General features: G+C 41.4%; 1 protein-coding gene across 6 annotated transcripts in view; it reads left to right on the top strand.

The window, feature by feature from the left end:
* SRRM4 (serine/arginine repetitive matrix 4) overlaps positions 1-16630 on the top strand; it is a 201441-nt gene that overhangs the window by 130068 nt on the left and 54743 nt on the right. For all 6 annotated transcript variants that reach the window (XM_077292100.1, XM_077292129.1, XM_077292124.1 and 3 more), the window contains one exon: positions 11224-11316. In XM_077292100.1, the coding sequence (XP_077148215.1) occupies positions 11224-11316 (93 nt within the window). The remainder of the gene's footprint in view (positions 1-11223; positions 11317-16630) is intronic.

Raw genomic sequence — 16630 nt, 5'->3', positions numbered from 1 at the left:
TGTTCTCTTACACTACTCCTCTCCATGCTGTGCCCCATTCACACTGCTCATTGTTCATACTGCGCCCCCTCTCAAGCTTTTCCCCCTCTGCATACTATTCCTCTCTCTGTGCCCTCACACTTAACACACCTCAACCCTCATCTATAGTAAAAGTCCCTACTATCATTGGCTGCACTATAGAGCCCTTGCCTTCTCACGCAATCTTGCTATTAGAGACGAACAAACTTTTCAAGGTTCGGATTGGCGAACGTCTCACTGCTCAAAGAACAGTTCGCTGAACATATCTGAACCCCATTTAATTCAATGGGAGGCAAAACCAAATGCATAGACATTCAGGGGGACCAAGAAAGCTGCCAAATCAGCTCAAATTAGCGGCAGACACAAGGAAAAGTGGCATCAATTAACCGACAGTATGAATAGTATAATTGGACCGCATGGATGCATGGGACAGTGCCTGGTAGAGGGCATGGACCAGCATTTTTAGCTTAAACATTGATCGGTACTCACACAGGTCTCCGTCAGCAGAACCTCCACTTGTTTACCCGCTACAATTGGGGTGAGTGAGAGCCCGTCAGCTGTGACAGGAGTGGACGTTCCTGCCATTTTTGAATGATCTCAGACACCAAGCACATCATATTTTTTAAAATCCACCCTAACATCTCCGCCTGCTCCTCATTCACAGTCCAGCAGTTTGTTCTGTTCACCCTACTCCACCCTCTCTGAGCACAGCAGCCAGCCCTCGTTCTCGCAGTTGTTGTCATATAATAGATTGTTTCCTCCTACAGATGTAAAAAAAAAGAGCTTGAACTTCACCATCTCCAATCTGTTGGCCACAAAAGTGCTGCCTTTTCGCTTGGTGTATACAGATGCTTTCCAAAAGCTGATGGCCATCGCAGTCTCCTAGTACCAGTGCCCAGTCACCATTACGTCTCTAAGAAAGGTGTCCCTGCTTTACAACAGAGTGTCTATGTCTGTCAGGGTGCATTCCACCACTGACACTTGGACCATTAAGCATGACCAGGGGCCATCTCGGTAACTGGGCACTGGGTGACTCTGGTGGCTATGATGGCAGGTGAAAAAGTGTCTACTCCACAAGTCTTGAAATCCCAAGGCTTGCAGGGCACTTGGTAATGGAGAACTAAACCATTACACACCAGAGGATTGAGAACTAAACTACTAGACAACAGGGGTTTGAGAGCTAAACTACTAAACACCTAAGGTTGGAGAACTAAACCACTACACACCAGGGGATGGAGAACTAAACCACGACACAACAAGTGATGATGAACTAAACCACTAGACACAAAAGTGTCACTAGACACCAAGTCTTGGAATCCTCAAGGCTTGCGGGACAAACCTCTGTATCTAACACTTCCTCCACCTCCTCTAGGGTTTCTATTTGCACCCTCAACCTGTCCCTTAATGAGACACGCATTCCAACAGTGCAAAGAGAATCACCATCACCTCTGTACTGCGCAGCCAGGGCTCACCGCAGTCAGGCAGTGTTTAAATTATATGCCTTAAAGATCGCATTCACACAGCTCAAGAGTTGTGGACAGCTATCCAGGCCAAGTTTAAGCAATGGCTGTCTCCACTGAACCTGGAGGCATGGAAGTCCGTGTACGATAATGGTGCAAACCTGGTGGCAGCACTATGTCACGGTGACCTCTCACACGTGCCTTGCATGGCTCACATCCTCACATTGGTGGTACAGCAATTTCTATGCCACTATCCCAGCCTGGATGCGCTACTGCAGAAAGCAAGGTTGCTGTGTGCTCACTTCTGCCATTCGAACCATGCAGGTCATCAGCTTGCATTGCAACAGTGGCAGAATTTTGTCGATTTTGAGGAAAACTGCTCAGGAATCCAAATCTAAATGTGAAAATGTTCGTACTAAATTTGAAATTGATGAACATTTTCTAAACAAGCTCGCTCATTTCTACTTGCCACCTCTGCAGCATAGCAGTGACATCACCATCATGATAAGGTGACCTCATCATGCAACTGATTAGTGATCATCTGCCCCTGTGGCATGATGCTAATATTTTCAATTATTGACACAAATACAAATGAATTCAGAAAGCAAAGAACCAGTGTTCTACCAGTTCTCCAAGCCAACTGTCAGTTTAACTACAGGTAGAACTGGTAAATATGTACTCTGGGAAGGTGGAAAAATGCCACTTTCTAAGAGACACCTTAGACCGTTGTCTCATGGCAGAAGTGGCTCTTCATAAATAATTTAACTATGTACCTAACATAATGTCAAGACAGGATTTACCTTGGTATTTGTCCTTTACATTGGTTGTCCCCCATATGTTATTGTGATCTTATCTCTACTTATAGAAGACATAGTAAGTTAGCTGATACTTTATTTTAAAGATACACAGTTTAATTACATGTTTAACATATTTGTGAAGATCTTTCCTTACTTATGGATTACATGAATCTGCTGCCAAGAATTTTAACATTTCTATGGAAATGTGATAGGTGTCATATTATATGACACCTATCACATTTCCATAGAAATGTTAAAATTCTATTATATGACTCATATAATAATAATAATAGTATTTTTTCTTTATATAGAGCCAACATATTCCACAGTGCTTTACATTATAGAGGGGACTTGTACAGACAATAGACATTACAGCATAACAATAAACACAGATCAAAACAGATACCAAGAGGAATGAGGGCCCTGCTCGCAAGCTTACAAACTATGAGGAAAAGGGGAGACACGAAAGGAGGATGGTAACAATTGCTTTAGTTATTCGGACCAGCCATAGTGTAAGGCTCGGGTGTTCATGTAAAGCTGCATGAACCAGTTAACAGCCTAAATATGTAGCAGTACAGACACAGAGAGCTATTAAATGCATAAAGCGTATGGGAACATGATACGAGGAACCTGATTATGGTTTAAGTTTTTTGAATGGGCCACACAGGGAAAGTTAGGTTAATGCGTTGAGATGGTAGTCTGAACAAATGCGTTTTTAGGGCACGCTTAAAACTGTGGGGATTGTGGATTAATCTTTTGGAAGTGCATCTGAACAGCAAGGTGGATTGCTGTTGAGGGGAGATAGAGAGAAAAAAAACAAAAAAAATCTATAAATCTTCAGCACAGCGAGTGTGAGCGAGCTGAGTGTGACCTGAGCGTAAGTGTGAACGGCGGTAAGTGTGTGACTTGTGATTCAGTGACTTTGGAATCAGGGAGTTTCCAAGGGAGGAATTGCTTCTGTTTTTTTTTTTTTTTTTTTTAATTAATACTTTGTATTTATTTTTAATTAACGTTTCTGTGTGGTGCAATCCCCATTAGGAAATGTGCTCCACAATTGTTAATGCCATCCAGTGTACATCTTGCCACATGTATGCAGTCCTTGACCAGCCGGTCGAGGGTGCATACTGCTGTGCGAGATGTGAGCACATTGTGCATTTGGAAACCCAGATACTGGATCTAAATGTGCAGCTGGCAACACTGAGATCCATAGACAATATGGAGAGGAGTCTTCTGCTCACAGAGCAGACGCTCAATGGGATAGATGAGGAGGGGGATGGTAGGATGGAGCTGCAGGACAGTGTGGCAGTTAGCTGGGTGACAGATAGAAGGCGGGGTAGAGGGAAGAGTGCCAGGGAGGCTAGTCCTGATCTGGCACACCCCAATAAGTTTGCTAAGTTGGCAGATGAGGGGGGTGCCAGTACAGGGGTAGCACTGCTGCAGCCAGGCATGTCCTCTGAAAGCCGGAGGAGTGACTGCTCCAGTAAGGAGGGAAAAAGGAGAGCAGGGCAGGCCAGACAGGTGCTGGTAGTGGGGGACTCAATTATTAGGGGAACAGATAGGGCAATCTGTCACAAAGACAGGGATCGTCGGACGGTGTGCTGCCTACCTGGCGCTCGAGTCCGACACATCGCTGATCGGGTGGACAGATTACTGGGAGGGGCTGGTGAGGACCCAGCGGTCATGGTGCACATTGGCACAAATGACAAAGTTAGAGGTAGGTGGAAGGTCCTTAAAGATGATTTCAGGGAATTAGGCTGCAAGCTGAAAGCAAGGACCTCCAACGTGGTATTTTCCGAAATACTGCCTGTACCACGTGCCACACCAGAGAGGCAACAGGAGATTAGGGAGGTTAATAAGTGGCTCAAGAATTGGTGTAGGAAGGAGGGGTTTGGGTTCCTGCAGAACTGGGCCGACTTCTCAGTTGGCTACAGGCTCTACGCTAGGGACGGGCTGCACCTCAATGGGGAAGGTGCAGCTGTGCTGGGGGAGAAAATGGTTAGAAGGTTGGAGGAGTGTTTAAACTAGGGATTGGGGGGGAGGGTATTCATTTTATAGGAGGGGAAGATAGTGCAGATAGAGACCTGGGCACAAATAAGGAAGTTGGGGGTGGCGGTGGCATGGGGGGTGGGGTTAGAACAGTTAGTAATTTAAGAAAGAATAGAGGTACAGAGAGGAACATCAAGTGCATGTATACTAATGCCAGAAGCCTCGCCAACAAAATGGATGAATTAGAACTAATGTTGTTGGAGCATAATTATGACATGGTGGGGATATCTGAGACGTGGCTGGATGAGAGCCATGACTGGGCTGTTAACTTGCAGGGCTATAGCCTGTTCAGAAATGACCGTACAGATAAGCGAGGGGGTGGGGTGTGTCTGTATGTAAAATCGATCTTAAAACCCATCCTGCGTGATAATATAGGTGAATCTAATGAAAATGTAGAGTCTCTGTGGGTGGAGATAAGGGGAGGGGGAAAAAATAATAAATTACTGATAGGGGTTTGTTATAAATCTCCAAAACTAATGGAAGCAATGGAGAATATCCTCGTAAAGCAAATAGATGAAGCTGCGACTCAAGGAGAAGTCATTATTATGGGGGACTTCAACTACCCTGAAATAGATTGGGGAACAGAAACCTGCAGTTCCAGCAAAGGTAATCGGTTTTTGACAACTATGAGAGACAATTACCTTTCACAACTGGTTCAGGACCCAACAAGGAGGGGGGCACTGCTAGACCTAATATTAACCAACAGGCCAGACCGCATATCAAATATAAAGGTTGGGGGTCACTTGGGGAATAGTGATCACAAAATAATAAGTTTTCATGTAACCTTTAATAAGATGGGTAGTAGGGGGGTGACAAGGACACTAAACTTCAGGAGGGCAAATTTCCAACGGATGAGAGAGGATCTTGGTGCAATTAACTGGGACGATATCCTGAGACACAAAAATACACAAAGAAAATGGGAGACATTTATTAGCATCCTGGATAGGACCTGTGCACAGTATATACCGTATGGGAATAAACATACTAGAAATAGGAGGAAACCAATATGGCTAAATAGAGCTGTAAGGGGCGCAATAAGGGACAAAAAGAAAGCATTTAGAGAATTAAAGGAAGTAGGTTGTGAGGAGGCATTAAATAAATACAGAAAATTAAATACATTCTGTAAAAAGCAAATCAAGGCAGCAAAGATTGAGACCGAGAGACTCATTGCCAGAGAGAGTAAAAATAATCCCAAAATATTCTTTAACTATATAAATAGTAAGAAACTAAAAAATGACAGTGTTGGCCCCCTTAAAAATAGTCTGGGTGAAATGGTGGATGAGGATGAGGAAAAAGCCAATATGCTAAATGACTTTTTTTCATCAGTATTTACAAAAGAAAATCCCATGGCAGCCAATATGACTAGTGATAAAAATTCCCCATTAAATGTCACCTGCTTAACCCAGCAGGAAGTACAGCGGCGTCTAAAAATAACTAAAATTGACAAATCTCCGGGCCCGGATGGGATACACCCCCGAGTACTGCAGGAACTAAGTACAGTCATTGATAGACCATTATTTTTAATCTTTAAAGACTCCATAATAACAGGGTCTGTACCACAGGACTGGCGTATAGCAAATGTGGTGCCAATATTCAAAAAAGGGGCAAAAACTGAACTCGGTAATTATAGGCCAGTAAGTTTAACCTCTACTGTGGGTAAAATCCTGGAGGGCATTCTAAGGGATGCTATACTGGAGTATCTGAAGAGGAATAACCTCATGACCCAGTATCAGCACGGGTTTACTAGGGACCGATCATGTCAGACTAATTTGATCAGCTTCTATGTAGAGGTAAGTTCAGGACTGGACCAAGGGAACCCAGTGGACGTAGTATATATGGACTTTTCCAAAGCTTTTGATACGGTGCCACACAAAAGGTTGTTACATAAAATGAGAGTAATGGGGATAGGGGAAAATATGTGTAAGTGGGTTGAGAGCTGGCTCAGGGATAGGAAACAAAGGGTGGTTATTAATGGAGCACACTCGGACTGGGTCACGGTTAGCAGTGGGGTACCACAGGGGTCAGTATTGGGCCCTCTTCTTTTTAACATATTTATTAATGACCTTGTAGGGGGCATTCAGAGTAGAATTTCAATATTTGCAGATGACACTAAACTCTGCAGGGTAATCAATACAGGGGAGGACAATTTTATATTACAGGATGATTTATGTAAACTAGAAGCTTGGGCTGATAAATGGCAAATGAGCTTTAATGGGGATAAATGTAAGGTCATGCACTTGGGTAGAAGTAATAAGATGTATAACTATGTCCTTAATTCTAAAACTCTGGGCAAAACCGTCAATGAAAAAGACCTGGGTGTATGGGTGGATTACAAACTCATATTCAGTGGCCAGTGTCAGGCAGCTGCTACAAAGGCAAATAAAATAATGGGATGTATTAAAAGAGGCATAGATGCTCATGAGGAGAACATAATTTTACCTCTATACAAGTCACTAGTTCGACCACACTTAGAATACTGTGCACAGTTCTGGTCTCCGGTGTATAAGAAAGACATAGCTGAACTGGAGCGGGTGCAGAGAAGAGCGACCAAGGTTATTAGAGGACTGAGGGGTCTGCAATACCAAGATAGGTTATTACACTTGGGGCTATTTAGTTTGGAAAAACGAAGACTAAGGGGTGATCTTATGTTAATGTATAAATATATGAGGGGACAGTACAAAGACCTTTCTGCTGATCTTTTTAATCATAGACCTGAGACAGGGACAAGGGGGCATCCTCTACGTCTGGAGGAAAGAAGGTTTAAGCATAATAACAGACGCGGATTCTTTACTGTAAGAGCAGTGAGACTATGGAACTCTCTGCCGTATGATGTTGTAATGAGTGATTCATTAATTAAATTTAAGAGGGGACTGGATACCTTTCTGGAAAAGTATAATGTTACAGGGTATACACACTAGATTCCTTAATGAGGCGTTGATCCAGTGAACTAGTCTGATTGCCGTATGTGGAGTCGGGAAGGAATTTTTTTCCCCATGGTGGAGTTACTCTTTGCCACATGGGGTTTTTTTGCCTTCCCCTGGATCAACATGTTAGGGCATGTTAGGTTAGGCTATGGGTTGAACTAGATGGACTTACAGTCTTCCTTCAACCTTAATAACTATGTAACTATGTAATATGTAACCTGGGGAGTGTATTCCAAAGAATTGGCGCAGCATGGGAAAGTCTTGGAGACGAGAGTGGGAGATTCTAATTAATGAGGATGTTAACCTCAGGTCACTAGCAGAATGGAGAGTACAGGTAGGGTGATAGACTGAGACCAGGGAGGAGATGTAGGGTGCTGCTGAGCCATGGAGTGCTTTGTGGGTGAGGGTAATAAGTTTGCACTGGATTCTGGAGTGGATGGGTAACTAACCAGTGTAATGACTAACGCAAGGTAGAAGCATCAGTGCAACGATTGGTGAGGAATATGATCCTGGCTGCAGCATCAGGACAGATTGGAGAGGGGAGAGTTTGGTAAGAGGGAGACCGATTAGTAGAGAGTTACAATAGTCCAGACAAGAATGAATAAGAGAAACAGTAAGAGATTTTGCAGAGTTGAAAGTAAGAAAAGGTTGAATTCTAGAAATGTTTTTGAGGTGCAGATAACAAGAGCGAGCCAGTGATCGGATGTGGGGGGTGAATGAAAGCTCGGAATCAAGTATGATCCCAAGACAGCGGGCATGTTGCTTGGGAGTAATGGTGGAACCACACACGGAGATGGCAATGGCAGGCAAAGGTAGGTTAGTAGAGGGAGAAAACACCTCGTTCAGTTTTTGACAGTCATATCCAAACATGTTACTTTTCCATTCAAGATAACTGTTTGATATAAAGAAAAATGACATTATCATCGCAATTGTACAGTGAGTAATAATATTCTCATTGTCTATTGCTGCTCCATTTCCATTCCTTCATGTAGATCAGATAAGTTGAAAGGAGACATGCTGTTTTTTCCTGTTCAGTTCTGATTGCAAGGCATATTTGGATGACATGAACTACAGGGGACTTCCTTTCTATCTTCTGAAGAGCAACCGTGATTATTATTGCTGTCAGTAATAACATTAGGAGTCACTGACTTAGCAGTAGGTGCTCGGTTTGCAGGAAATTGGCGTGCTTAGGTTCTGCCATGAGATGGTAGACAGAATTAAAGTTGCACAGCTTTTTTTCCAGGGAAGATATTGTGGATGCACTTTGTCGGGCAGCTTAATATATTAAACTTCCATTTCTTGTCATACCGAGGCAATGTCAAGTTGGTGAAATAATATAGTTTCTCAATAAATTATTGTATAAATGAATTAAACAGCTCAGTGTAGTTAACCCCATTTTTCTATGTAGCAGGCATTTGTAAAAGCACAATAGCCAGTGTATAACAAATCATTCACATAAAAGTGGACCACCCATGCCTTTGGTAATGTTACCCAAGCCAAGTTATTATGCCAATATTCTTAATACACTGAACAAAAATAAAAACCCAACACTTTTGTTTTGCCCCCATTTTTCCAGAGCTGAACTCAAAGATCTAAGACTTTTTCTATGTGTACAAAAGGCCTTTTTGTCACACATATTGTTCACAAATTTCTCTAAATCTGTGTTAGTGAGCACTTCTTTGCCGAGAAAATCCATCCACCTGATTAGACAGCATAATTATTGCACAGGTGTGCCTTAGACTGATTACAATAAAAGGCCTCTCTAAAATGTGCAGTGTTCTAGTATTGGGGATCATAAAACCTGTCAGTATCTGGTGAGACCACCATTGATGTACAGTTGATCAGATTTTTGATTGTGGCCTGTGGAATGTTACTTCACTCCTCTTCATTGGCTGTGCGAAGTTGCTGGATATTGGCATGAACTTGAACATGCTGTTATATATGCCAATCCAGAGCATCCCAAATATGCACAATGGGTGACATGTCTGTGAGTATGCTGGCCATGCAAGAACTTCGCACAGCCATTGAAGAGGAGCGGACCAACATTCGACAGGCCACAGTTAACAATCTGATCAACTTTATACGAAGATTTGTTGCACTGCGTGAATGGAATAGTGGCCACTAGGGTTGAGCAACCTTAACTTTTATAGGATCGGGTCGGGTTTCACGAAACCCGACTTTCTCAAAAGTCGGGTCGAGTGAAATCGGCCGATCCTATAAAAAAGTCGGGGTCGGGGTCGGCCGAAACACGAAACCCAATGCACTGCAATGGGATACTATGGTTCCCAGGGTCTGAAGGAGAGGAAACTCTCCTTCAGGCCCTGGGATCCATATTTAAGTGTAAAATAAAGAATTAAAATAAAAAATATTGATATACTCACCTGTCCGGCGGCCCCTGCAACTTACCGAGGGAACCGGCAGCCTGCTTTGGTTAAAATGAGCGCGTCCAGGGCCTTCCGTGACGTCACGGCTTTGTGATTGGTCGCGACGGCCCATGTGACCGCCACGCGACCAATCACAAGCCGCGGACGTCATTCTCAGGTCCTAAATTCCTAGAATTCTAAATTCTAGGAATTTAGGACCTGAGAATGACGTCCGCGGCTTGTGATTGGTCGCGTGGCGGTCACATGGGCCGTCGCGACCAATCACAAAGCCGTGACGTCATCTTAAGGTCCTTCACGCGCTGATTCTTAGGAAGGAAGGCTGCCGGAAAGAAGCAGGGCACGTCCGAGGGTGAGTATATTCCTATTAGGTATATACTCACCCTCGGCTTCTTTCCGGCAGCCTTCCTTCCTAAGAATCAGCGCGTGAAGGACCTTAAGATGACGTCACGGCTTTGTGATTGGTCGCGACGGCCCATGTGACCGCCACGCGACCAATCACAAGCCGCGGACGTCATTCTCAGGTCCTAAATTCCTAGAATTTAGAATTCTAGGAATTTAGGACCTGAGAATGACGTCCGCGGCTTGTGATTGGTCGCGTGGCGGTCACATGGGCCGTCGCGACCAATCACAAAGCCGTGACGTCACGGAAGGCCCTGGACGCGCTCATTTTAACCAAAGCAGGCCGCCGGTTAACTCGGTAAGTTGCAGGGGCCGCCGGACAGGTGAGTATATCAATATTTTTTATTTTAATTCTTTATTTTACACTTAAATATGGATTCCAATACCAATTCCCGATATCGCAAACATATCGGAACTCGGTATCGGAATTCCGATCCCAGATTCAGAAGATCGCCAACCTCATGGCCGACCCCACACAGGGGTCGGGTCGGGTTTCATGAAACCCGACTTTGCCAAAAGTTGGCGACTTCTGAAAATGGCCGACCCGTTTCGCTCAACCCTAGTGGCCACATCAGATACTGGCTGGTTTTCTGACCCCCATCCCGGACGACAATACTGTAAAACTGCACATTTTAGAGTGGCCTTTTATTGTGGCCACCATGAAGCACACCTGTGCAATAATCATGCCATCTAATCAGCATCTTGATATGCCACACATGAGGTGGATGGATTATCTCGGCAAAGGAGAAATGCTCACTAACACAGATTCAGACAAATTTGTGAACAGTATTTGAGATACTATAAGGAAATGTCATTCATAAGACAAGGAAAGTGTTCCACTTCACTTGTAAATTTGTCAAATTCACCTAATTTGCTTGACTCTGTGTATTGCACCCACTAGGGGACAAGTGTAGTAGTGGCTGAGGGTACAGAGTGCACAGGAGAAGTGACTGGTATAGTAATGTCTGTAGTGGCTAGTTATTAGCTATAAGAAGGATTGGAGTGTAGGTTGTATTTTCAACAGGTTAGTTGAGTGAAATGGAAATTTGCTGAGACACTTTGTCAATTCAAATAAAATTCCAAGAAGATTTTTCAGAAGAGGCTCTTGGCATAGTGATTACAGTTCCATGAATTATGTAAGCACATTGTTTCCACAAAAAAAAGTCACACGTGATTCTATTCTATTTTTTCATAGCTCACGTGGAAGGCCACGAAAATCCCATCATCATCGTTACCAACATTCTCGCTCTTCAAGCACTGAGTCCAGGTCCCTAAGTTGTGAAAACAGGTAATATACAAGTGGAACTAAACATGAATCCATTGTCTATATCTGCCAAATAAATCATAGGGCCTCACTGTTTCTTAGTGTTTCTTTTTTGGATTTAATAATAACAATTGTTTTCCTATGTTAAAGAAAAAATAATTAGTAATTATCTGATGCTCCACTGATGACAACCGGGTTTCAAATGGCTCAAGTAGTGCTATAGAGTGCAATTTGTTATTCATTCTGTATTTTTCATAATTTATATAATCTGTCATGTCTCAGTAGATATATTGTATGAACATAAGAAAAAAATGATTGACAGAGTTTTTCTTAGAAAAAATGTTTACAGATTTTAATCTGTAAAGATGATGACAAATATACAACTTAGGTCTCTTTATCATAGTTCATGGTTTAACACAATAGTTCACATTTATCAAGCTAAATGTATCAGAATTCTGGCATAATCTTGTCACAGAACTGTTGCAGGATATCCTGAGGCTAGAGGCTCCTTCCCTATCCCTAAAGCTAAGGGTGCCTTTGCTATCCCTGTTCCCTGGATTACTTCTGATGGTGAAGACGTCGGGGCCATATGCCTTGCTGAGCTCCTAAATCAGTGCTTATCTGTCCCCTCCCTCACACAGACAAATCACCAAGCACAACAGTCTTTTGAAAAACACTCCAAACACCTCCTCAAACAACCAACACCTTCAAATCCAGAACCAGGCAGTATGACACTAACATAGGCAAATCAGCAATCCCTGATTTACAAAGGCGAGTATATATAGCCGAAGGGAGTGGACAACATTAAACAGCTCACACCATCAAAGCAGGAAAGCTCCAGGAGCTCTCAACTGAACAGATTAACCCCTACTCTGCTATCAGAAACCTGCACTGTTTAATATGATGGTGTAGTGTTTCTAATCAGTGCAGGTGTATGCAAAATGAGACACCGCAGTCTTCTGGCCCCTCTCTGTTGCAGTAAACCCTTGAGAAATCTGCAGCAAAAAAACTATCTGTCATGACTTGCACCATATTTATTTATTTTATACATTTTTAATGACTGGTTTAATGTAGGAGGTGTGACCTCATTGAAATAGGCGTGGCTTATCTGTTAGGAAGTGTCACCTATGAAACAGTGAAATAAAAAAAATCATGGCACATAGTAAGCCAAGTAATAGGTGATGAAAAACTTACACTAGGCTGCCTTAATGTTAGACAGAGTTATCAAACAGTATGAAAAACTTTAAAATTTTGCACATTTTAATACTGTCTCAGTTTGCACTAAGAGTTAGACAGTTTTGATAAATAAGCCCCATTATCTGAGCAGTCACATATTTTAAAAAAATAAGACACAGGAATAGTTCATTAAAATAAAACAAGTGATGTGAAGCAGAAATTTGAATATGGGAAACGCAGTTTTTTCGTAGTGTTTTGACCACCAGGTAGAGTTGTGTTTCCGCAACATAGTACTAACTCATGTAGCACAACCAGCGAATTGTTGGTACATGTATTGCACCTGTAAGATATTCTAAACACAGAAACTTGATGCCATAGGTCATAATCCTTAGATAAATTTAACCTCTTTCCCACTCAAGATGTTTTTACGTCCCTGTGACTTGGTACTTATTGACATGTATGGCTACATCCCAGCAATTTTGCATGCACAGAGGCTGTGCGCGTGTGATTGCCGCCGGGTGTTAGCTGATTCTGACAGCTGACACCTGGCCCTCAGTGCCAGGAGCTGTCCTGCACCGCTCCTGGCACTTTAACCCCCTAAATTCTGCTATCGAACTTGGATAAGAGACCACACAACGTCACTGCGGGGTCCCGATCGTTGTCATGGTGAACAAAAGTCGTCATGACATCCGGGTCACCAGAGCCATCAAAGTTGCTTAATCATGCTTGGAACATGATCAGCAACTTTGTCTGCCAGTGCAGCGCTGACAGCTTGCTTAGAATAAGGATGCTCCTGCATCGCTAAGCTATACATGCGATCAGCCTACAAAATATGAAAATCCCATATTGGGACAAAGTAAAGAAGTAAAAAAAAAGTTTTTAAACGATTGTAAAAAAAAAAAAAAATATATATATATATATATATATATACATATATATATATATATATATATATATATATATATATATATATATATATATATATATGTGTAAAAAAAAATTATAATAAAAAGATCAAAATATGTTGTACCCATGAATAAATATGTTTCTGAATTTTTTTTTATAAACAATAGCAGCACACATATTTGGTATCGCCGCATCTGTAATGACCCATCCTATAATACTGTCCCACTAGTTAACTCCCTTACTGAACACCATAAAAAAGATAAATACAAAAACAAGGCAAAAAACAATGCTTTATCATCATACAGCTGAACAAAAAGTGGAATAAAACGCAATCAAAAAGACAAATATAAATAAAGATGGTAATGCTGAAAATGTCATCTTGTCCCACAAAAAACAAGACATCATACAGCTCCAGAATAAAGCGATGCAAAAATAATTATTTTTTCCATAAAATAGTTTTTATTGTGTAAAAGCACCAAAACATAAACAAGATATAAATGTGGTATCACTGTAATCGTAATGACCCAAAGAATAAAAGTGCCTTATCAATTTTACATAAGTGGAACGACATAAAAAAAGAAATCCTGAATTGCTGTTTTTTATTCATTTTATTCCCAAAAATAAGAGTAGAAAGTGATCAAAGAATGTCACCTGTGTAAAAATGGTACCAATAAAAAAACGTCAACTCGTCCCACAAAAAGCAAGCCCTCACATGACTCTGTGGGCTGAAGTTTGCAAAAATTATAGCTCTCCAAATATGGCAATGTAAAATCTAGTTTTTGCAATAAAAAGCGGGTTTTAGTGTGATAGTAGTCAAACATAAAAAATATATAAATCTGGTATCGCTGTAATCCCACAGACCCGAAGAATAAAGTCGCCATATCACTTAAGCTACATGAGGATCGACGTAAAAAATAAATAAAACCAATTCTTCACCTACTGTTGATTTGTTAATTCTGTCTCCCAAAGATCGCAGTAAGGCTCCCACATTTATCCTGCACTCTGCGCTGAGCACTTACCTCAGGGTTTCCATGTAAATCTCTGAAATACGTGATTCAGTCTGAACTTCCGACAGAAGATTCCCTATAATTAGGCAGATGGAGGAAAAGTAGATGCCATAGGCATGTGATCCGGCAGTGTCCGTCTTTTTAGGATTGCATAAAAATGACGTCGGCCTCAGTTTTGTGTACTTCTGAAAATAAGGACATCTCTGTACAGAGGCCAGTTGGAATGGATCCCTCAGGGGTTTGACCTAAATCATGTCAATCAGAGATTTAGGCCTCATGCACACATTGAGTAATTGGTGAGTTTTTTATCCCAGTATTTGTAAAGTGGAACGGTCAGAGGAAAAGCATAATAGAAACATTTGCACCCCTCTGCATTTATCCTCCACTCCTGCTTTTGGCTTACAAATACTGAGATAAAAAACTCACCAAATACTCAATGTGTGCATGAGGCCTTAAATGGAAACTCCAGTGTAAGTGCGCAGCATAGGGCGCTGGATAAATGTGATCCCAAACATTATGTAAAATGTTCCTAACAAAAGCTGCAATTCAATCCACAAGAAAAGCAAGTCCCCAATCAGGGCCATCATCTGTTAACAGAAATACAGTATAGGGATTTCCACTTTACTGGCAGCACAAAGGCTCTGGAAAAGCTAAATGGCTCCTCGCCCCTCAAAAGAAATTCAGCAAATTCTTTGCTCCCAAATTTTATGTGAAAAAAAGTTAAATGTTCTTTTTTTTCTCTCACATTCCAAGGATAGGAACCCATAGGGTTAATAAACTTCTTCAATGTGGTTTTGAGCACCTTGAGGGGTGCAGTTTTTAGAATAGTGTCACTTTGGGGTATTTACTATCATATAGACCCCTCAAACTCACTTCAAATGTGAGGTGGTAGCTAAAAAAAAATGGTTTAGCAGATTTTTTTGGAAAGATGAGAAATCGCTGGTCAACTTTTAACCCTTATAAAGTCCTGACAAAAAAATGTTTCATAAATTGTGCTGATGTAAAGTAGACACGTTAAAAATGTTATGTATTGACTACTTTTTGTGACAAAGCTCTCTGATTTAAGGGCATAAGAATAAATTTTTTTACCAAATTTAGATTTTTTTCACACATAAATGCAAGTCATATAGAAGACATTTTACCACTATCATGAAGTACAATATATCTCAGAATCAGAAGTACAATATATCTCAGAATCAGTAGGGACCATTGAAGCGTTCTAGAGTTATTACCTCATAAAATGACAGCGGTCAGAATTGTAAAAATTGACCTGGTCATTAACGTGCAAAACACCTTAGGGGGTAAAGAGGATAATAAGAATTTATATGTTGTAGCATATAATAGGTTACTTACAGTATAAGTAGATGTATAAATGCAGTACAAACAGATATATGAACTTACCCTTACATAACCTACCTTTACTTGTTTTTAAGGTATCTACTTACTTATCAGGGGTGGATTAAGGGTAGCAAGGGCCCCGGGCTGTTCAGACACTGTGGGCCCCCCCGGTCATGTGACGGGGTCATGTGACGGGGTCATGTGTAATGTTACAAAAATTTTGTAACATGGTAGACACTTTTGACCGAGCCCTACTCTACTGTAACCTATTAAATATTTGTTAAAATATGCAATGCAATTTAGGTATATTTTGATTTATTTTTCAATTTTTAAAATGACCAATAATATCACATACAAGGAACAAATACCACCACACCATGACCAGACCACATATTACAACCACAGTGATCGAATAATATCTCATACAAGGAACAAATACCGCTACACCATGTCAAGACCACATATTACGACCACATGGTGAGCAAATAACACATACAAGGGACAAATACCGCAACACCATTTGCAGACCACATATTTCCACCACATAGTGACTGAATACTACAATACTGATCAGTAATTAAAAAAAAAAAACACAATACTATCACCATAAGTGCCAGTATTCACAGGAGATCTGTACCTAGTATGCATTCTGGCAACAGCACCTGAGATCTGCAGACCAGCTACGGTTAATTACCCCGAAGGTTCTCAGTGTGTCTGATTGGTAGTGCGTGTTGCTGTTTCTTTCGATACACAATACTATCACCATAAGTGCCAGTATTCACAGGAGATCTGTACCTAGTATGCAGTGTCTGTGTAGAGGTTATACAGTGATCACTGGTGACATTATACACAGGACCTCTGTATACTGTATAGTGTACAGTATATAGTGTCAGTGTATAGGTAACACTGAC

Source organism: Ranitomeya variabilis, chromosome 1 (assembly GCF_051348905.1).
Source record: "Ranitomeya variabilis isolate aRanVar5 chromosome 1, aRanVar5.hap1, whole genome shotgun sequence".
NCBI lineage: Eukaryota > Metazoa > Chordata > Amphibia > Anura > Dendrobatidae > Ranitomeya > Ranitomeya variabilis.
This window is presented reverse-complemented; position numbering and strand designations above follow the sequence as displayed.